The following is a 24,561-nucleotide window of genomic DNA, read 5'->3' on the forward strand; positions in this document are numbered from 1 at the left end:
GAATCACATGAAAATCTTTCCGTTCAACATGCGGTTGTCATGGTTGAAAAACCAGATGTTCAAGTTGTAGCTAGTAAGAAAGATTCAGTCTTTGTATGATCAAGAGGATATCCAATCATACATCTTTCTTGGTTGGAAGACAATGGGAGGATAGAGGTTTCACTTGCTCCTGAGCCTGTAGATACACTTGAGGAAGAGGCCAAACATGCATTTTCAGCTAAGCAAGAGCAGTCTGATTTTAAAAATCTACTTTGGAGCAGCAATACATACGATTCATTTCAAGAGTAAGGTGAATTTGTTCATCTTTTCCAAGGAGTGTTGCATCAAGTCCTGGTACAATTTTTTGTGCTTCAATTGGTTGTGGTTGCTCATGATCATGCAAGGTACCATAAGTTGTTGAAGAAAGGCAATTATTTTGCTGAGCCAGTGAATGGTTTCTTTTCAAAGGTTTTCATTGTGGCTAGTTTAGGATAGGTAGGTTTCCATTTTCAATAAGTGCAGCTGCACAAGTTAGCGTCTTGTTTTTAGTTAGTTGCTTTGCGTCAGTCATATCATCCTTCTTGTCGTCTATGTCTTTTTCTTTTCTTTTTGTTTTTCCTTTGATTGACTCTGTGGCCCAATGGATAAGAGGAAGGCACTTAGAGATCTGGTTTCTCCTCTTTCACAATCTTGATGTATAAATGAAATAATTCCCCTGTTAGCCAGTTGTTGTCCTCAATTTCGTTTTAAAAAATGATGGACCATTACATAAAATTTTTGTCAAAAAATGAAAATTTTACTCTAATGCACGCTTCCCAAGGCAGAATTTTTCTTTGCCCTTGGAATGACTTAATCCGCAGTCCATCCTCGAACTACGTTTCAAATTTCATTGCATTTTGAGTTCGTTTGCTATGTTTTTCCTTCAATTTCGGGTTCTTTCTCCCTGACTGTAGGTGGGAAATTTTCTTTAAGTTGCAAGTTTTATGTTTTCCTTTGTTTTAGTGTTTGTAGGGAAATTTTAAGTTAATTACAAGTGCACTTTATGAAAAATAGAACTTGTAACTTACTTTTTATTTCCCACTTGTTGCTTTTTGGCTTTTTAGTCATTGTAGGAACTTTTTGGACATATTACAAGTGAACTTTAAATTATAAAGTTTAAATAAAACTTGTAATTCATTTAAAAAGTCCCACTTAAGTGATTTTAAGTTATGGAAGGGGTTTTTCTCCTCCATTACAAGTTTTATAAAGTCACTTTAAGTTGTAATAGGGATCTTATTTCCCGATTACAAGTTTTATTTTTCAGTTCTTTTTGTGACTTGTAAAAGGAATTTTATTTTCCCTTTACTAGTCTTTTGTTGAGTTGTTTAAAACTTGTAAAGGGAGTTTTATTTTCCTTTTACAAGTATTTTAAATTTGTAGTTTGCTCTCACAAACTCGATTTTGCCTTAATGCATGAAAAGTAAACATTTTTAAACTTGCAAATAGGTTTTAGAAACCCGATTTCATGTGTTCTTTGCAATTTTAAACTTGTCATTCCTCCTCAAGAACCCGACCAACAATATTTGAGGATTTTGTTGAAGATTTCCACCGATTTTTGTGAAGAGATTCAAGGAGGGGGAAGGCGTTTTGGATTCCTTCCTATTTTCATGCATCTTGGAACTCTTTTCACGCCATTCGGAAGATATTATTGCTGGTTTTATGGTGTTTTAACAGAAAACACCTGTTTGTAAAAAACCACGATTTTGCTCCTTGGAATGCCACAAATCTTACTTCTTCCAAATCGTTTTTGCTTTTCTTGCTTAGGCATGGGGTTTGAATACTTCTCTTAACCGATTCCTCATGCTTTGGATGGGTGTTTTGATCCATATGGTGTTTTGGCAAAAACGTGGCTAGGGTTTTGGAATGTGGTTTATTATCTATTTAAGAGTTTTACTCTCTTCTTTCAAGAATTGTTTCTTGCTTCTTGGAAGACGTTTTGATTGATCAAGGTATGTTCTTTTCCTTTCTTCTTTGTTTTCATTTCTTGTTTTTGGTTTGTTTTGATTTCCTTGGTCAATTTGTATATATGTTAATTTTGTTAGTTCTTGTCTAAAATCGGTTTTGTGAGAGATTTTCCCCTTTGTTCCAAGTTTGCAAAGCAATTTGTGAATTGCATTGTCTTTCCCCATTTTCCCTCTTTACTTGCATTCGGGATTTTGAAGTCCGATTGCAAGTAAGATGGAAATAGTTGATCTACCCCTTTGGTTGAAAATCTTAACCATCTTTTGTTGAAATTCCAAGTTTCAAAATTGGAAAAATGTTGAAAGATCTTCCCATTTTCATAAAGATGATCTTTTGAAAATATTTCCATTTTCATCCATACTCATTACCATCATCCGTACATACCATTCCCGCCATTTCCCACATGCCAAAATCTCATTTTTCACTCACTACTTCATTTTCCTTTTTACAAGTATACTTGCATTCAGGTTTCAAAAGCCCGATTGCACGTGTTCTTCCCCACTTGTATACTTGTAAAATGTTCCCCAAGATCCAAAATTGGTCCAAAATGCACTCGAAAAACACTTGAAAATGAGTCTTAAAGGTCCAATTACAAGTGCCAACTTGTGTTTACCCATTACACATATGAAGTTGCATGTTTGTTCTCCACAATTGCAAGTTAATGCTCTTGTTTTTCCCACACATGTAATGTGCCTTCCAGAACCCAAAATTGACTTGTGAGCTCATTTTTGCATCAGTTTATCCCTTCCCTTATCAGTTCGGTTTGCACACACGATCTAACAAATCAACGGATTAAGGCATGGGCCTTCTTTTGCAAGCAGATTTCAAGATTGGAGGATGATTCAAAGAAGAGATACAACAACAATTCATGGTTGAAAGCATAGAATACTTTCAAGACAAAGATGGTCATGACATGAAAAGAGGAAGGGAGCCCTTTCCCTCCTGAAAAGCCTGCACTACCCCAATCAAGAAGATAAAGTTGAAGTTCATTGGCCAAGGACACAAAGATCATTAAGGATGCAAGTTCCCGTTCCGGTTCAAGATGTCTTCATTGATCCAGAATACTTCAAGTTCTAGCATCCTGAAGCAGCATGAAGATCATCACACAAAGGGTGAAGCAGTTAGAGTCGTGTCTTTGGACACATATAATAGCTTTAATTATGCATTTGTAAGTTTGTTTTGACAAGTTACATGTAAAAAAAAATAACTTTTTAATTGCAAGTTAACTCATCAGTTGCACTTTTGTAATTATATGTAAAGCAACTACAAGTTGAGTTCAATTAGGACTGTAGTTGGAATAAGTCATAGTGGTTGAGAGAATTTCTCAAGTTAGTTGGGATCCTCCCACCTTTTTCTCAAGGCTCATCTCCTGTAAATATTTGAGGGGGTCTATTGTAATTTTTTATCTTTTGGCAATGCAACAAAATTCTGTCAGTTTGTATGTGCACTCTAAGACTTTGAGCTTAGATGTAAATTAGATTGCTTTCAATAAAAGAGGCAAGTTGTGTTGAGACTTTGTGCCAATTCAACTTGTTATGTGACGACATTTTCTGGAGTTGATTGTGATTTTTGTTCTATTGTTCAAGAGATATTTAAATTCAATCTTGCAGACTTTGAGTTGGTAATTGTATTTAGAGTTATATATTTGGTTTTCAGATTTGGTCTTGCAGACTTTGAGCTGCTTATCATATTTGAAGCTACTATGGAAAGCTCAAGTGGGAAGATAGCTTGTAGACTTTGTGCTGCTTCTATTTTAAGAGTTGTGCTTGTAAGGTGAAGTGCATCATGTAGTTAGACGTTGATCTGCTACATACTGTACTTAGTTAGCAAAAAATCATCTAAAAAGGTTGATAGGTGAATAGATAATTGAAGACTTTTACTTTCTTTCTGTTTTCCCGTCTCGGGGAAGTCACAGAGGTCTTTGTGTCTTCATGGAAACTTTGTTTCCCTTTGTGTTCCAAAAATTCTACAAAAAAAGTCTCATTTCTGTATTTGCTGCTATTTAGAGAAAATAGTATAGTTTTTTTTGAAAGAAGAAGAAAGACTGCTGTCCCATCCATATTAGATTAGTTTAGTTTGTAGATAGGGGGAGCCTTCCCTTAATTATGAGAGTTTTACTCACACGCTGTGGTTGAAACCACAATTTTGTATATTTCTCCAAGTGTACAAAATTTTCAACCAACACGAATGTTGTAGTATAATTATCGTGTTTAACTCTGGAAAAGTAAACATAGATCCTTTACATTAAATATGTAATTGCAACCCTTGGTATCGATAAATAGACATTATCAATTTAATACAAATGGATTGAAAAAGTTTCCTATATAATAGGATTTTATCATTCAAATTATGATGGTTCATGATAGATTTCATGTTTAATTTTTCATTGCATTCTGAAGGTATAGCGAATTATGCCCTTAAAAGCTAAGCAAATGAAATTCTAGTTTTGTTGCTTAACCTTTGTGTTTTGAGTTGCAAATTTTTAAATTTTATCACATTACAATGTGTTGTATTCCTTTTTTGTTTGAATTTTTTTCTTTTTTCCATATGCTGTAAACTACAGATTCCAGATGCTAGTGAGGAGAGCTTAGCTGCTGTTGCTGGTATGTTTAGCAGTAAAGCAAAAGGTACATTTCATCTTTCTTACTATTTCATAATATGATTATCTGCGACTCTGCAGCAAGATATCAATAAAGCAATATGATTCCTTTAGTTATCTAAAGGAGTTACAGGAATGCTGCTTTACTTAAGAGCTTTGTAGACAGATCCTTTGGTTGAAAACATGCCTTGTGCTTTATCAGTGACGTTTGCTTGATTACTATTATATTAGTGAGACATGAGACACCAAAAAAATCTGTTCACCTGTTGCTGGAATCAGTTCTTTTTAATTTTTCCTTAATATATCCCATTTTTGTGCCTGCATGCCATTTATTTATAACCACATCTCCAGTGGCTTATTGTAATCATCATCTGTCTTAGCAGATAAGAGATCAAATTGGTAATTAACTAAAACAATTTGAAAGATTTATTTTTCAATTTTAGTGAAAATACTGTAGAACATTTCCCTCAAAATGTTCAAGATGCCTGTGTGGCAAAAATCTTTCATTAGGTTTGTTCTAGATATCATTGTCCAATAAATTTGTGGACTTTTTATTTGGTCACTATCAATCTAGAATATTAGGAAACATTGACATGGATTTAATAACCTAGACCCATTTTTCCCTTTTGCAATGATCTCTTGTATTCAAAATAAATGAAGTTTTGTTTTTGTAAGACAATGTTTGTTTAGACCAATTGTGTAATCTTGGTGAGCCTGTGTGGGCTTGTATTCACAAGATGTAGATTATTATGATTCAACATCTTATTCACTGGAAGTGGTCTGTATTCAATTGTATTGTCAAATCTAACTTCGGAGTTTGCTGTCAATGGCTTGAGTGCACTTTAGGCATTTTTTGTATCTCACAGATGTTAATATTTTTGTGATTCTACTCTGTACTGTGAATGGCATCTTTATTTGGCTCTTTGTTGATCTAAAGTGACAGCTTCTTATTTTTCTGAGGGTTTACTAATGCAAATATTGCTTCAGCAAACTCTTCCATATTTTTGATATTATAAAGTTCGACAGATTGTCTAGATCTTCTTTAGCTAGACAACGAATTCTTACAAGATTAAACTCAGCTTGAGACATCTTATTGTAGTGAAATTTTAATTAAATAGTTCTCATAATGCTGAAAATATGATCTATCATCTCTATGTCGGTCATTCACCCTGAGTGCTCCATTAAGATGGGATTCTGTACAATAAATAGCCATTTGAGATGTTCGAAAGCTCTCTGCTGTAAAACATTATTTACTGATATCCTGAAACTGTGTCTGATACTCTTGTGTAGGTTTTTCATTAAACCAAAGTGAGTTTATCCAGTTTATACATATTAGACATATTGATAAAACTCATTGTCTAACAGTAAAATATACATAAAATAAAATTAGGTAAAATAGAGCCTTTCTGGTAGGACTTACCAGTTTCCTCTCTACATCTTGAGGATCGTCAATTTTAGATTTTAGAATGGCTTCTGGAACTGGTTCCTTGCCTTCTTTTAGGATTGCTGACTAGACCACTCAGTACACACAATTATTGAATGGAGATCTCCAGATATTGTATCGGCCTTTCATGGTGGTCAATGAAAATGCTGGTCCATCTGCTTTGCATCAGATTAGAGCCAAGTTTTGAACTCCATCAACCTTGTCATCTTTGGTGATGGGTCTTCATTTCATGAGGTTATTAACTTATTTGTAATCAGTTTTATCTGGTGATGGGTACTGAGGGTCTGGTTTATGTACCAAATGTTCTCGACATCCTGGAGACTTGGTGATTTTGAAAGACACACAGCCAATACTGAGAGAGTTGGGGGGGGTGGTGAATCAGTACTGGAGATTTTGAAATCTTCTAACAAAACATGAAGCCACTTGAAATATAAATATAGGAATGCAGGCAAAGCATAAAGACTGACACAAAAATTTCTCGTGGAAAACCCTTTCAGGTAAAAAACCACAGCACAAATGAACTCTTATTAATTCCAGATAAATGGGCACCAACCCAGACTTACAAAAGTGACTTCAATTGACAAAGGGCACCAACCCTTTCAAAGAAACAATCTCTCAAGACTGAAGCATAACCTTCAATCTAACAAAACATATTGGTTCAAACTGATTATGATTGCTGAGAAGAGCTATTTTAACCACTCTGCTGCTCCCTCTGTATACAACATTTTATCCTTTCTGAATGGAGATCTCACACTCTGTTCTTCAAAAAAAAAAAACTAAAACCGATTCTTCCCACCTTTTCTTTTTATCAATCACAGCACCACATATAAGCCTTTTCGATGCCTTAGAATAAAAATTGCGACACACTTCTGTGTATAGCAGTATCAAAACACAGCATGATTTCACCTTCAGAGACAACTCTGCCAACCACGAACCACACACACACTTCATGCCCCATGATGATGTTTTTAGAATATCTGCCAAAACATAACCAAAGAAAGAAAACACATCACTCCTATCATAAAAAACTATTATTGATGTTCTTCGCTGTAACTTAAATCCTGCCTCAACACTTCTTCACAACATGCCTCCACAACATGCCTCCATACCAAAATACACGCACCCTCCAGCTGTAAAAAAAATATTTCTAAGAGCCCAAACTTAATTTTTGAGCCCGAAAATATATGCATGCCATTCTAGCACGGACATGAAGAAAAAAAGAAGTCCGACTTTTGAATGTTCTCACAAAAAAAATATATCAGCTCCCAACCAAAGATAATACAATTTTTGAAAAATATGACTTTCAAAAAAACGCAGTAAAACAATTCTGTTTTCTCATTTAATATTTGATGCACTACTTGAATTCTTGTTATCGTGAAAATTTTCTGACTTCTGACTTCATTTAACACAGTACGCAAAAATGGCTCTTTCCTTCATACGACAACCACACAGAATATCTGACATGGAATTGAATTCCAAAACATCACAACCTCTAAAAATTTAACAGCAAAGTCAGATCATTATAGAAATACTAACTCCGCAACATATATTTGATGCTAAAAAATAACGCCATATCCAAGTGAAGGAGCCACGATTTAAGTCACACAGAAAAGTCAGCCAAAAATTCGAAACTTTTCACCAGAAGAGAGATTCGCCTACATCACTAAAAAACGTTCTGGAAAAATATAACGGCAATTCATAAAATTTCACTACTTCTTAAATTAATTGAGCCATCATAAAAGGTACGCATCAAAAACTCCTTTGACCATTCAAAGGCGACATGGCAAGAGTTTGACTCAGCAGCTGACAAGGTAACAGGTAAGCACACACCCTGCTGACATAGTAATAAGTAAGCACACACCCTGCACAATCTGACACCCAAGCACCTCAAGCTAGCAGACAACTAGCTCAAGCAGCTCAAACTGCTCACATCAATGACAAACAATCCAACAGATTTGGTGTGGACATCCCCTTTTTTCAGCATTGGACAACATGCTTGACTCCCTGCATCAAAATAAAAGGATTAACTTTGAAGGGAAAAAATGATTAAAACCTCCAAAAAATAAAAAGGGGAGGACTTTGAAAACCAAAACAGAAATACTGAGAAGGGGGGGGGTTGAATCAGCATTTCAAAAAAAAACTTTTAATACAGATAAAAACAAATCAACAGAGCTGAGCCAATAAACACTAAGAAAACACAAGATTTATCACGTGGAAAACCCTTTCGTGTAAAAAACCACAGCATTAAAAGCTTTATTTAAATCAAATGGGCACTAACCCAATTACAACAGTGAGCTGCAACTCACACAAAGAGCACCAACTCAGAACAAAAAGGCATCGACCTCATAAAGAGCTCCAACTCTAACAAAGACACGATGACTCCAACCTCTTAAAAGAAGAAATAAAAAATGAGCTTACAACCTCTTAAACTTCAGATTTAAACATATATATCAGACTGTAAATTTCTTGTAAAACTGAGAGGAATGTTTCACAAACACCCTTTCTCTTCCAAAACTTTCGAAAATTACATTGAAGTCACTTATGATATCTTCAGTACAGATTGAACAAGATTTCAGAACATGAGTTTTGGATCAGTTGCATAGCCATCTGATATTCTTGCACGTGTATCTTTGTATATCATCTTCATGAAAATAGTAACAAATACTCTGCATGTTATTCTTCAACAAAAAAATTTGCGTGTTATTCTACTCTGCAACCCAGAAAGAACTGTCAAAAACAGTTCTCACGTCAATATTTACACTTTTAAAAAAATCTTCTCTCAAGCTCATATCCCCACACCTTACCTCAAAAATGAATTGTTTTTGTTTATTCATCAAAAACTCCAACCTTCCAACAAAGAAAGCTCTAACTTTATCTGGAGAAAACTTCAGAAAAAAACATATTTCTCTGACTGGTAACCTCTTACACAGTCCAGAAATTAATCATGTAAACTCTGCAGTTTTTGTAATAAAATCGATCATCACCAATATATAAACATCCATCTGAACACTTGTCTCTATCAAACTGCAAGGAAAAGATTTTGTCTCTATCAAACTGCAAGGAAAAGATTTTTATTTGTCTTACATCTACAACAAAAACCATTTAAGGTTTTCTGCCCAAAGTACGTGACACTTGTGGAGAATGCACATAAAAATATAAGAAAATATCTGCACATACTGCAAACGTAACACAAAATTCAGAATATGAAACTGCTTCTGCACACTCAGAATATGATCAACGACACATGCACAACTGTCAGACTTGAAGAAGTTGAAACAGTCAAGAATATACTACCAACTTCTGACAAACCACCAAACATTCCCTGTCAATATCAGTAGATTGCCAAAGACAAAAAAAGAACAGTTACGAAACAAAGCCAACCGATCATGAAGACAAGTGGCAGCCTCGACATCCACTGACACATCTGCATAAAATGCAAACAACAGAGACTGCTCTACAAACCACATGGCAGCAAGCAAACTGCCCATACGTTGACATCAATGACAAGAAGATCAATAGACTTGTCATTGCAAATCCAGCATATTGTAACATGCTAAAATTTAAAGGAAACATTTATTCAAAAATGTAACTTACTGAAATGAATATAGCCGTTAACATAATCATTTCATCTTAACATAAAAGGAGGAGATTTTTTTTAAATTTTTTTTTTATCAAAGATAACAATAATTGGAAGTAATTACATTGAACTAAAATCAAACATATTCGTAATATAAAGAAATAAACAACATTGCATTAAATGAAAGAGAGAGATAAAGTTTAGAGAGTACTTTTAAACTGATGCTAACATTCTGAACTTCATAACTTTGTCATGATACTGGTGAGGAGGGAAAGCATCATCAGGGCGCTTTTCCACCCAACCATGGACTATCTAGTTCCCCGTGCCATATCCAACTGGATTGGCCCGACCCTTCGCAGGGAGGTAACGGAAAGTGGAGCTCAATGCCATCTGAACTGAAGACAATCCTACACAAATTCCTAGTCTGTCATACCCTATAGGTTCCCCCTAACTAGTATGACCTCTGACTGGATTGTGTATCTGGATTAACATACTGATTGACATTTACAGATGTATCGTCTCCATGCCTAAGGGTTTCTAAGTTATTGCAGACATGTTAAAACATGAAGTCAAATGTTTACATCCTACTAGGTTGGAATGAATTCCTGTAGGTGACCAAGTCCTCAAATCTGTCTCTATGCTACTGCATTCTGATTCTATGAGGCTCATTGGCTACCATACATGTTTGGACTCAAGCTTTCCTTGCTGGTCAACAAACTCGAGATCACTTATACTCTTAGAATGAAACCTTCTTGACAAACCTTACGTTAATTTAATACGGAAATTCATACTTGTGCCCTTGAGCTAGCAACCTGTTCTTTCACGGGAATATGGACGAATCCAAGTTTAATGAATATGTAGAAATCACTGACCTTCTTTTCATGAACCAATGTTCTGTACCAATATACCAGTCTTGAGTACAATAGTTGAATAGTTCGTATTCCGCACAGTCTCAATGCTATTTACACAAGGAAAGTAGCCCATACTCGGCCTTTATTAATTGGCATCCGCCATTAAGTTACAAATGATTAAGAAACGATGCCCTTTTTCTACATAAAGGTTACATGAATCTCAATCGTCATTAGTTCACCACAGATTGGCATATTTGATTGTATCGGCTGGTACTTTACCTCATCCTGAGGTTTAAGACCTTATTTTACTTAGATAAAATTCGCTCCCTTTTGATTTCATTGAAGCATGGTTTAAACTGAATTACTTGCCTTAGTGAGGGAAAGATAAGATAGACGACAAATTGCTATAACCCCCATCAACATTAGTTTCTATGTTTTGTGTGTAATGAGAGCTTTCGTGCTGCTACTATACTGTTAGAAAAACTATTTATTTTGCTTGAATGCCAACTGCATTATGGGCTGTGAAGTTGTGTATTTCTATACATAGGGCTATCAGCTTTAAGAGCGTTGTGAGCTCCCTTGCCTATCAACCCCTTTCTCATTGAGGTAATATTTACTAAAAGTCTAAGTGCCCCCATAATGTTTATTATGCCCATCTACATTTATGAGCGCTCCGAAATACTATTCTAGTCAGACGTTTCTTACCAAGCTGAAGATAACTTACCATCTTGATCAACGCTCTGGTATGAGGACCCTTTCGGCCCAATGGTATCCAAATAGCTACGATTACACTTGCGAGTGAAATCATAATTACACCCTTCTTGACTGCAATAAGTCTAGGTTCAAAAGAGTTCAACTGAACTCAGAAGGGAACTAAGGCCAAACTATGTTTAGCGTTCATTTGTTATCAGTTACAGTACTCAAAAATGTTATCATTAATTTCTTCCTCATTTAAGATTGCAATGATTTATGATGGTTCAATTAAATCCTTGGCATGGGAAAATAGGGGGCATAAGAGCCGCCAGTTGTATGCACAATTTCCAAGTATGGAATATAACTTTGCCGGACATGTCTTTGCTGTCCTGGCATCTTGAGTGTGACTTCCCAATAGTGATGCTAACTACATCAAGTACAATGGTGCTCTTCTACCCACTGCCTTCCTAGGCTAGGGTATAGGTTAATTTCTTGAACTAGAGAGGGTAATCTCAATTAGATAATTTTATTTTAGAGCTGTCCTGGCTTCTCAGTCTAAGAAAGTTCTGAATAACTTGATTAAGAGGACAAATTCTTCATTAAGTTGTCTTGGGTATGAACACCCTTCACTTGAATGGTATAAGTCTGCACCGCTATGCTGAAATATGCTTACTAGTACATGTTAGGATACGCATACACGGACACACGAGCACAAATACCTTTACGTATATGTCAAGTATTACCAGTTTTAAACCACATTGGTACATACTTGCTGGTATATGTGTAAATGTGTACCTGTATCCGCACCTTCACATGTACGATGAGTATTTTTGGTGCCTAAGATTTATGGCTTAATTTACTTAAAGTAAACTTAACAATTGCCTTATCCCTTGTATCACAATAACCCAAATTTCATTGAGGAGCAGAGATTCCATGAATAAGATTTTATTCCAATCTATAGTTCCACTGAGGAATACATGTAGATCTAACACATAGACCTACAGTTGTCTATACACAATTATTTCTACATTTAGAGATATATGTACTCGCGTAAAGGTGTATAATATATCTATAACATAAACCTGCTGATTATAAACTTAATGGTTTTTCGGTTTAAGTTTGACCAAATGGAGCCTTTCTGCACCTCAATATGGGTTGTGTTCTTATGATTTTCAGATTTCAGTTAGCTGAATGGTGTGAGTAAACATAACTTCCAGGCCTGCACACCAATACTCAGATATACCTATATTTATATATATAAATACACACCTAATAGTGTATTTATAGATATAAATATATTTATATATTTATTCATAAAGGCAGACCTTAAACATGCTGGTCCGATAACAGTGTAACCTTGCTGTCTACTCTGGTTATGAAACTATTTAAAATAAAATAGTGTTATTGAGGAATTTGGGCATGTGTTGGGTTTACCACTATAATTCCACATTTACAACATCTGAAGGAATAAAAACACCTTACTGGTTTAATTTCATACAGTGTTTCAACACAAATAATTTTCTTGACCTTTCATAACATATGCATACACAATGTATATCGATACACATAAATATACATATATACACATACTTATGTATACATATATATATTTATGAATATGTAAGCCAGTTAATTAGTAAATAAGGCTTTTGTAATGCTTTAGTATTAAGTTATATCTACGGGTAATTAGTTACCGGACGGTTGATGGCCTAACCAACCGCAAACTCTTTATATTGTAAACTTGTAGCACATTTGGAAGGGGGGTTGGATTGGAATGGAATATAATATAGAAATCTGTGTTACATGAATATATCGTGGTATACTGTATTGTGTGTTCTTGAGCCCGTGCTAATGTGTTACTATCCTCTGGTGTTATAATTTGGATATTGATGTTTTGTATACTACAACCCACTCACTTAGGCTACTTACATTTTGGCGCCGTTGCCTAAGTCAAATCTGCAGGTCTAAGGAGGGAAAGCTGGCAGGATGGAAGTATAATGGGTCGTCCATTCGACCAAAGCATCCTGGTGACAGACAGTGACGTAGAAGATAATACAAAAGTAACCAGGGAGGATCAGTTGACACAAGACCTGATTCACGCGTGGAACGTTTCTGTGGACCGGTACGTACAACGAGAAGCGGAATTGAGCGCTGTCTCGGCTGGTATGGTACGGGCGAAACTCAACGTGAACCAGGCCGTGCACAATCTCCTGGGTAGTCTTCCACGGTTGTTGGCACGTGTACTCGTGGAACGTGAAGAGGTACGAGAGAACACACGGAGGGAGCAACGAAGGCAGCAAGTGCTTCAACAGTATAGAGAAAGGAACCGAAGGGAAGAAGAGCAGAGGGACTACACACAACGACGAAACCACCGCAGTTCCAATAATTAATGCCAAATACACTTAACCAAGATTGAAGCCGACAAACCTCGGAGGAACAAGAAGGGAACGAAGAAGACATAGTGAGAAGATCCTTGCGCATCCAGGAGCAATTGGAGAGGCGCCTGAAACTCTACCGGATAGTTGAAGAAAGAGGGAGCTTGGCAGAAGGTCCTCGACAACATACACAAGAGTGGGACAGGAGTCACAACAACCCAGAGGTAATAGGCAGCAGTGATAATTGGGAACAAACAACCACGCCATCTGAGTCATTCAACAATTCCCAGAATAACTCGGGGGGTACGAGGATGATGGCACATAACCCCGAAAAACAGAAACTTCCCCGATTCAATGGACTAGGATCGGAGGACCTCGCTCGCCACTGTAAAACGTGTGTCACCATATGGCAGGCCAATGGCGAGGATGATGAGGATAATTGGCTGAAAGCATTTCCGGCCACCCTCCGTGGAATTGCCATTGACTGGTACACGGACCTACCCACCACTGCAAAGGATACCTGGAAAAAACTGGCCAAAGCATTTGAGGAGGAGTTTCGGCTACTAAGGGATGATGACGAGATCGTCGCAGAAATATGCAACACTAAACATGGCAAGATTGAGACCGTACGGTCCTATTACCGCAGACTACAAGAATTAATTGGAAAAATGGACAATACGCCAGCCGATGGGTTGAAGAAGCAATGGTTCATCGAGGGTCTGCAACCATCCCTGAGGAAAAAGATGAAGGTAGTACCTCCATCTACTTTCATGGACACTTACAATAGAGCCATGGATATTGAAAGTGAGAGCAAGACATCAAAAGGCAAGAAGCACACAAGTGATGAGGATAGTAGTGATCAGGAAAGCGAGGAAGAATCACAAACCATACAGGCACTCCGGAAGGATATGAGACGGATGATGCGGGAAATACGGACGCAAAAGGAGGAAAGTAGGGAGGGCAGGGACCTCTGGTGCACAGAGTGCAAACTAGAGGGACACACAAAAACCAATTGTCCAAAGAAAACTTTCTGTGACATCTGCCAAGTGTTGGGGCATTCCATTAAGGAATGCCCCTACAACTTGAAGGCAAGGAGTGCCCAGGTACTATATACTCAAGAACAATCAACACCACCAACTACACCCTCCAAGAACACAAACTCAGACGTATCACCAGGTGGCTATAGGAACAACCAGAGGGGAAGTAACAACAACAACAATAATAATACACCATGAGGATGCATCCAATATGATGCAAAAGGTAGACCGATGATACAATGTCGGCGATGTAACGAATGGGGCCATTTTGCACATGACTGCCAGAGTGGTGTTGGACAAGGAGGAGGGCTACTCTGCAAATGGTGCGGGCCGGGCAACCACGAAGATGCCGAATGTCCAAGACAGAAAGGTGTGAACATGCTGGAGGTAGTACGGTCAGAACCAGAAGTATTGGCCATTACCCGGTCTCATACAAGGAAACTAACTTACCCTGAACCAGGTATAGAAAAGGAAAGACTAAAGGAGGCACAAAAGGAAATAGAAAGGGAAATGAGTGAGGGACGGCGGAAGACAGTACCCCACAAAACTACCAGGACCATACGAGCCGACTCCGAAGCTACCATAATAAACCAGCTGCTACAAACCACCGTACCAATCCGTGTAGCGGATCTGCTGCAAACACTACCACAACTACGGATAGCAATAAACCAAGTGGAGGAGACCACAAAGGGGGAAAAGACGCCAGGTCACAGAGAAGAAATGGAAGGAAGGAACCACTCAAAAGAGACTGCTGACCCTATGTTGATGGCAGTAGGGGTAGTCAGGACACCAGCCGTAGTAGAAATGGAGATTCTTGGTCACAGACTTACTAACACGATTGTAGATGGTGGGTCCGCGGTAAATGTGCTACCCGAGGAGACATGGAAAACCTTGGGGAAGCCGACGCTCTGGCCACCTGCCTTTCACCTCGTAGGAGCAGATCAACATGGCATAAAACCACTTGGCACACTTATGGGCCAAAAGGTAACCATTGGAACCCAACAATTCTTTCTAGATTTTATGGTTATATCCTTAGCAAGGAAAGGATATGATGCACTCTTGGGAAGAGGATGGCTCATCATGGCCAAAGCGGATCACAATTGGAAGAAAAATACTCTCTCAATCGAAAGTGAAGGGAAGAAATATATCATTGATCTAGGAAACCAAGTAGTGAGTCAAGAAGTGGCTTTAGATTCCGGGTCCAGAAAGGCACACCAGGGGAGGATGCTGAAATGGAACCTAATGAAGGAGTCCTCCGCCTAGGGAATTGCTCAGAGGACGAAACAAGTTCTATCAATGGGTTATTCCACTGGCAGATGGAAGATTATGAAATCTTTCACCCGTGCAACGTGCTGGAGATCTTGGAGATCAAGGAAGGCAATACTTACCCACCACAATTTGCCGAATACTAGGAAGGGGAAGCCCAGGTAGATGGGACCCCGGGCCACCAATTCGGAGAAAATGAGATCGTACAATATGTGGAACCCAAGGTACAACAAACCAACCTCGGCGAAGAAAAGGATCCAAAAGTAATACTAGTAGGGGACGATTGGGACCCCGTACTAAAAGCAGCAGCATTTAAAATATTTCTCGAGTACAAAGATGTGTTCGCATGGACATATAAGGATTTGAAAGGAGTGCCTCCAGAACTATGCGTACATCGCATACCATTAATACCAGGGGCTAGGCCAATGAGGAAACGCCCTTACCGCATGAATAAAAATTACGCGGCAAAGGTACAAGAGGAAATAGAAAAAATGTTAGAAGCCGAAATCATATTTCGGGTGCAAACTAGTGAATGGGTCTCGCCTATTGTCATTTCGCTCAAAAAAGAGGGAAATCAGATCTGCATTTGCATAGACTTCAGATGTTTAAATGCTGTGACAGTGAAAGATCCCGTTCCCATATCGTTTACTGATAGTATACTGGAAGAAGTGGCGGGGCACGGAATCTATTCCTTCATGGATGGCTTTTCGGGCTACAACCAGATCAACATAGCCGAAGAGGATAGGCTGAAAACCACCTTTATTGTGGAAGATGGAGTTTACGCATATAATTGGATGCCATTCGGATTATGCAACGCCCCAGCCACATTCCAGAGGATCATACTGCATATCTTCGACAAAATGGCAACTGGAAATTTTAAAGCATTTCTGGACGATTGGTCAGTGTACAGCAAGAAGAAAAATCACTTGCAGATACTAGGGGAGTGCATGGAAAGGTGCCGTCGAGCACGACTTGCCCTCAATCCAAAGAAATGTCGGTTCCTCGTTCCCCAAGGAAGGTTACTTGGCCACATAGTCTGCAAAGAAGGGTTGAAGACTGACCCTGATAAGATAAGAGTCATCATGGAAATGGAAGACCCAACGGATGTTACAGGAGTAAAATCTTTCCTGGGCCACGTAGGATACTATTGACGGTTTATCAAAGGATTTGCTGAGGTGTCCCTCCCATTGGAAAAACTCACAAGGAGGAGCCATTCGTATGGCACCAAGAGCAAGAAGAGGCCTTTAGGGAACTCAAATCCAGACTTGTAAGTGCACCTATCCTGGTATACCCAAATTGGGATAATAAATTTCATGTACATGTGGACGCCTCCAACTTTGCCATTGGCGCCACCCTAGCACAGGCAGGAGCCATAGGCTTGGACCACCCTATATACTTTGCCAGCTGCCTACTGTCGAGAGCAGAAAGAAACTATAGTACCACAGAACGAGAAGCCTTGGGGATGGTGTACGCAGTGCAAAAATTCCGTCATTACCTACTGGTCACGCCTTTTACCTTCTTCATAGATCACTAGGCACTCTTGTATCCGGTAAACAAACCGGTCATCCAAGGGAGAGTAAGTCGATGGCTGATCTTACTCCAGGAATTTACCTTCAACATTGTGGTGCGACCAGGAAAGAGCCATGTAATGGCTGATCATCTGTCAAGGATAAAATCAGGGGAACGCGCAGAAGGGGGAGTAAATGAGGATTTTCCGGATGGCCACTTGTTTCAAATAGCAGTCTTACCATCTTGGTATGAGAAGCTCAGACAATACCTCGCCAGCGCAACGTTCCGAAAGGAGATGCCCCCAAGTGAAAGAAGGAAGCTGGCACTGAAAAGCATAATGTGCCAACTGATCCACGGCCTTTTGTATAAAATGGGCCCTGATGGGGTACTACGAAGGTGTGTCTTAGAAGAAGAAATTCCGGGGGTTCTGAGGGAATCACATGAAGGGCTAGCCGGAGGGCATATGGGCCCAGATGCTACCACAAGAAAAATATTACTAGCAAGGTTGTGGTGGCCTACACTTTATGCAGATGCGCGGGAATGGGTGTCAAGTTGTGATACTTGCCAAAGGGCGGGTAAGCCACTCAAACGAGACTTTATGCCTCTTTTTCCATCCCAACCGCAGGAGTTGTTTGAGAGATGGGGGCTAGATTTTGTAGGGCCACTCAGGGTAAGCAAAGCACATAGATGCTGGTACATAGTCGTGGCCACAGAATACCTTACAAAATGGGCCGAGGCTAGAGCTCTTCCAGACAATGCGGCACTTAGTACTGCCAAGTTTCTATATGAACAGATCGTAACTCGATTTGGCATACTGATACAATTCACCAGTGATAGAAGCGTACATTTTGTGAATCAAGTGATACGCACTATGACAATAGAATTCAGAATTTTTCACACCCTGTCGAGTCCATACTACCCAAGGGCGAATGGACAAGCAGAATCAACAAACAAAGTATTGGTGTCCATTCTATATAAGACTTGTGGAGTAGAACAAGAGGACTGGGAGGAAAGGTTGAGCGCGGTGTTGTGGGCCTATTGTACTTTTTGCAAAGCCACTACTGGGCACACCCCATTCCAGCGCATGTATGGACAGGAAGCTGTAATGCCAGTAGAGTACACTATACCAAGTTTGAGAATAGCAGTCCAAAACCGATTGGGGGACGAGGACAGCCTAAGGGAGCGATTGACTACATTAATTCAGATGGAGGAACGTAGGACAGTGGCACAATGGGCCACATAAGTAGCCCAGAGAAGAAGGAAATTTTGGCATGACAAACACCTGAGACGAATGAAATTCTCACCGGGACAGTTGGTGCTCAAATACAACGGCCGGAATGAACTCCGACCTGGGAAGTTTAAGGTATGATGGTTAGGACCCTATAAAATAGAGGGAGTAGGGGCAAACGGAGCTATAAAACTATCTACCATAGATGGCAATCCGATCAAAGACCTCGTAAATGGCTCAAAACTCAAAATCTACAAGGAGAGAGAAACTATCCAGGGGAGAGGAACTGTCCAGGAGAGAGAGGAGAGAGAAACTGTTGCGGTAGATATGTTGGGGTATGCCTAGAAAGAAAGTGGGACCAAGGATAATGGTTCTAAGTCACGAAAGTTAGAAACATGGGCTAAGAACAAGGAAAAATTAAATGCAAAGAGAACCCGAATAAAAATATTTCGCATGAAAAGAAAAGGCCATAGAAAAATAAAGACTAGAAGAAATATAAAGCATTTAATATGGGGCCAGCAAAACAAAGGAGGGAGTGGCTCACAAAATACGAAACGGAGAATAAAAAGCACCCGGCATAAAAGGAGCCAAGTGGCACAAAGGCACATAAACCTTGGCAAAGGCAACAAAGAAGCGTGGAGGAGTATAAAAGGCATACGCAGTGAGCAATTGGCACGAAGGCATAGCAACCCTTGCGGAGGCATTACGCGACACGTACGCACCATGCAGCCCGTACACACCACGCAACACGTACACATGACCAAGAAAGGGCACGCTACGCATTGGAAAGGTTGGAGCATACGCAGAGCTGTGAAGGGGAGATGCGGCGTACGTGGAAAGACAAAGGGGAGAGGTGGCACAAAGCGCAGTGGCACGAAGGGAACGCGGGGAGGCGGAGGCGACGGCTACGAAGGGAATGCCCCAAGCGTACGCAAGCTAAGGCGTGCGCGGGTCAACGACACACGCAACACCAGTGGCGTACGCAGCACCACTGGCGTACGCAGCACCACCGTAGGCGTGCACAACACCAATGGCGTACGCAGCACCACCGGCGTATGTAGCACCACCATAGGCATGTGCAGCACCAGACCAAGGTGTACGCAACGCTCAACAGGGACGTATGCCTTAGCCATAGCCGCAACCACAGCGCACACAGCGACCGGGTAAAATGACCACATCAGCTCCACAGTATAGAGATCCGTGAAAAAGCTCAAGGCTACCAAAAGGGCCATTACTACGGTTGCACAGTAAGGGGAAAGCATACACCAGCAAGGCACAAGATGGTGAAAGGAAGTCACGGCAACCCTAGAACAGGAAGTTATGACATAAACTACAAGGCTAGTACCTCTAATAAGCAACCAATGGCCATGCTAGGAACCAGTAGGAAAAGCCAGGACAGGGCAGCAGAACAGGTAAACGTGGAGAATATCACGTTTGAAGGAGTTGTTGGAAGTGAGTGCAGGAAGTGGTGGGAGAGCAATGAGGAGGACCACCCTCTAAAGAGTTCACTGAAGAAAGCAGAAGTTGATAAAATCATTTTTATGCCCATCTTCAATCTAAAGGAATTTGAGCCTATATTGGGTGCCATGGTCCATGGGTATGAGCCGGACAAACATAGATCAGTAATTGACTATTTGGGACAGACAGTGGTCATTTCTTATGCACCCAAGGAATTCAGCAAGGTTTTCGACATTCCTAGTAGCGGCGATTCAGCTATGAAACCATCAGCAAGAATGCCTACAGAAGAAAAGAAGTGGCTACTGGAACACATCTGTGGCGATACACTCACAGAAGAGCAATGGGACAGTTTATGGCAGAATAGCAATAGAAGGGGCCTGAAGAAATCCTATCTCAGCTCACTAGAGTGGAGATGCGTCATGGATATCCTGAAGAGTAAGCTAACAGCAGCAAGCCGAGCATCTGATGTTGCAATATGGATGCTACGCCTCATGCACGGACTGAGTAATGGCAAAATTTACAACTCGGGCCGCGTCCTCTCCAGCCGGGTAAAGGAAGCCATGCTCCTCAAACACAAGACTCTATATGCGCCCCATCACCTCATTGCCCTCTTCTTGAAAGCATTGAGAACTCAAGTGGCGTTAGAAAATAGAGGAGGTTTTGTGGCCTCAAGCCGGGTGGAGCCCTACAAGCCAGCCATGTATTATTGGCTACACCTGGACACTTTTACAATAACCACAGAGACAACACCAAGGAAAAAAGCAAGGCAAGAACTGGCAGGGAGCATAGAAGATGGAGGAGAAGAAGACAACAACTCTGAGGAAGAGGTAGAGACAGGGGAAGAAGAGACATACATATCATCTCCAGAGGAAGACGAAGGAGAATTCCGTATGGAGCCAATGGGCATGGAACAGGAAGGAGGACACGTAGGAGGTCTGCGGCAGGTAGAGATAGAAAGCCGTACGGTGGGCATACCAGCCGTACCAGGATGGGGAGTAAGGAAAAAGGTACTTTTCAAACCAGCACAGATTCCCATCACGGCACAATTGGTAACTGGGGTCACAGGGACCCCATCTCAGTTAGTAGACTTGAGGAGACACAATGCTGGGGCCCACACCCTCCATATAAACACACCCAGGGGCGTGGAAGCGGCTAGAGCTGTTGCATTGGTAGTGGCACCAATAACTGATCCACTTTCAACCATGGAGGTAGGAAATACCGAAGGGGGAATGCACTGTGAAGAACCAGAGGGAGACATAGGAAAGGGGACCGAGGAAACAGACATGGAGACAGAAGCAGACAGCCTACTAGCGAGATTCCAGATGGACATAGAGATTCCACCTCCTTCACCATCGCTGGGGCCTGATCAGTAGGAGGAGAGCCTGAGGATTGAAGAAATCGGGAAAGGGCACAGTACTTCCTCACCAGCAGAGGGGATCCGAGAGTGGGAATCGGTTGCGCAACATTTTCTTTCTCAGTTGGAAGCAATGAGGACAGCCACAGAGAGGATGATAGAGAATTCTCGAGGATCTGATATGCCTGCTATAGTAAGAGCAACGGAAGCACTACTGGCGTTGATGACAGAAGGCTGCGAGAGGGAGTTCTCAGAGAAAATTGGGAACCACGATTGGCCCGACACGGAAACTCCGGAGATAGTAGCAGAATGGGGAGTACCACAGATCCTTAGTGGGCATACAGGAGGTAATCAGGAAGTAATGAGAGCTCTCACTTCTATGGAACGGACTTTCCGTACTACATTCTTACAGCTCCAAAGGATGACCTGGAAAGCGAGCAAAATGGAAGGAGACCACACCTTAGCCCTACAACGAGAGAGTGAACTGAAAGAAAGGATCCATACTATAGAGCAAGAAATGGTTCAAGAGAGAACCACGTGATTGGAAAAGGAACGGAAGTTGGCTTCCTCTGAGAAGGACCGCATGGATGCACTCAGGCTTCTGAAATCCACTCGAGAGAAGCAACTCCTTGCTGAAAGGGATCTGAAGATACTCTTGGAGTGGACCAGTACGGGAACAGGGACGTCCTCTTGTCTCTCTAAATGATATTTCTTGTTATTTTGCTGTGGTGTTCGTCTGGAAGACGAACAAGTTTTGGGGGGGGATGATGTAAGCCAGTTAATTAGTAAATAAGGCTTTTGTAATGCTTTAGTATTAAGTTATATCTACGGGTAATTAGTTGCCGGACGGTTGATGGCCTAACCAACCGCAAACTCTTTATATTGTAAACTTGTAGCACATTTGGAAGGGGGGTTGGATTGGAATGGAATATAATATAGAAATCTGTGTTACATGAATATATCGTGATATACTGTATTGTGTGTTCTTGATCCCGTGCTAATGTGTTACTATCCTCTGGTGTTATAATTTGGATATTGATGTTCTGTATACTACAACCCACTCACTTAGGCTACTTACAGAATATATATATATATGTGTGTGTGTGTGTGTGTGTGTGTGTGTATTCCATAACTGTGCAGGTATGAGAACCCGTTCATAATCTCATAACCCTCCTAAATTTCCAGAAACAGTAAGTAAATCTGATGAAATACAGAATATCCCTCTCTAGTTAAAACTTTTGTTCTTAAGATTTTAACTTCTAGTGTCAAGTTTCTTTTGATATCATTTCTGACTCCATGGTGCTATTGAAATTTGAAACTAAATACACTTCTGGCTTTTATTGACCCAGTTTGGCAAGACAAGATATAAATGTTTTTGGAAGGCCTATATCTATAACCTTCTACAAAATCAGCGTTTCTCTGAGTTTCTGGGATGCAGGGATGACGGACAGATTTTGGGATATGGCAACTTTTTTTTTTTCAGTTTATAGGAACGACAGGGGGATGGCAGTTAAAATAGGATAAAAATTAATTAGAAAACACAGTAGAAGAAGTTGCACTTTATTGTTTATGTAAACAATGTAAGTAACATAAGTTGAAATTTATTCAAAGCTGTATTGTTGTAGGACATTTTGTACTAGAGACACTAAATTTTAACTTTTTCACCCCTATTTTCAGTATTTTGAATGGAAATTATGAAATTGTACCATTGTCCAAGACTTCACTATCAGAATCTGGAGGATCATCTTTTGTACTGTTTAATGTCTTGATGCCAGTCATGCTGCAAACAATCTTTGCAAAATTTGGTACTTTTTTGACAATTGATTTCAAAGATGGTAAAACCTGTTGTCATTTATCATCTGAAAGGACAATACCGAGTCCAGCTTTATTCAACAAATGAATGAAAATAAATACACCAATGCCAGCTAAACTTTGAATGTGCTATTTTATGATATTAATTAGGAGCATAATCATGTTCCCAAGTAAGGGATTCACTAGAGAGTAGGATTTGACAAGGAGATCCACAACATGTTGCAGTGTGAATGTATGTGTTAGAAATTTAAGAATCTTCACTACGATCATTATATTTACCTTTTGAAATCATTTTATCGTGACCATAATAGAATTACTTGGAGTTGAATTGACTTAGCAAATAGAAATTATAAATGTAATTAAAGTACATAAGATTCAATTAGGAAAAAGCTTGGGAAAATAAAAAATGCTGAAATATTCATTAAACCAAGGAAAAATGCTGCTTTTCTATCTAGTGAAGCCCAAAATATTTTTTTTGTTTCCTTTTAAAATCAGAGCAGATGTTTGAAGGCATGCCATTTTCATAATTTTATATCTTTTAGAAAAAAATCTACTTTTTTTTTCAAATTTTTTGAACTGTAAATTGTTGCTTTTTAATAGTCCATAAGGGATGTTATACTGTCCACGGGACAGCTGAGGGATGTTTGGATGTCCCCTGTTGTATTGGGGACAATGGGATGTCTCTTGCCATTCACCCTAGAGGGATATACCTTAGAAATGCCCTTAGTTTTGCAGGACTGTCTTTGGGATGGTACCCTCTAGGTGCCATTGGAGCATTTTCTCCATCCCTGTGCGCACATAAGAAATATATTGAGGGAATCTCCACATCTCATGACTTCTTGGGATCATGCTAGAGCAAGCCACAGTCTGAGATAGAGATCCAAAAGAAGGACCTAAACTTGGGGATCTAGGATCACATTCTAAGAGACCTAAAAAATCCTTAGCTAGTGAATTTTGTTAAGAAAAATTGAGCTAGCTTGGCAGATGGGAGAAGTCATATCTGGTTTTCTAGATAAGGCTAGATTAGGTCAACCATGCCATGCCATGCATTTAGATGAGGTCAACCACAAGAATCGTGATCAATAAGTCTTACTAGGCATCTAAAATCAAGATGAAAATCCTATAGATAGATTAATGAGACTTTGGGTTTTCAGGCTACACTTGCTCATGAGGTAATAAGAATGTGATGATAGGAGGCGTTGTTGGAAAGCATTCATCACTAGGCTGGGGTGGAGGATGAGGGCTCCACATCTACAATGTGATGGGAGCTCTAGGCTCATTTGCAAGCTTTTCAAGCAATTCAAGAAGGATCTCAACTAAGGGGGGAGCGGATGCCTTCTTGCAACTCCTCCAACATTGTTTGGTTGGATAATAGGGC

General features: G+C 39.8%; 1 protein-coding gene across 2 annotated transcripts in view; it reads left to right on the forward strand.

Annotated features, from left to right (window-relative positions):
- The window catches only part of LOC131029908 (uncharacterized), a 296,098-nt gene that overhangs the window by 171,201 nt on the left and 100,336 nt on the right, over positions 1-24,561 (forward strand). For both annotated transcript variants that reach the window (XM_057960581.2, XM_057960583.2), the window contains one exon: positions 4,544-4,607. In XM_057960581.2, coding sequence (XP_057816564.2) covers positions 4,544-4,607 — 64 coding nt within the window. The remainder of the gene's footprint in view (positions 1-4,543; positions 4,608-24,561) is intronic.

The sequence above is a fragment of the Cryptomeria japonica genome, chromosome 3 (assembly GCF_030272615.1).
Source record: "Cryptomeria japonica chromosome 3, Sugi_1.0, whole genome shotgun sequence".
NCBI classification, from domain to species: Eukaryota; Viridiplantae; Streptophyta; class Pinopsida; order Cupressales; family Cupressaceae; genus Cryptomeria; species Cryptomeria japonica.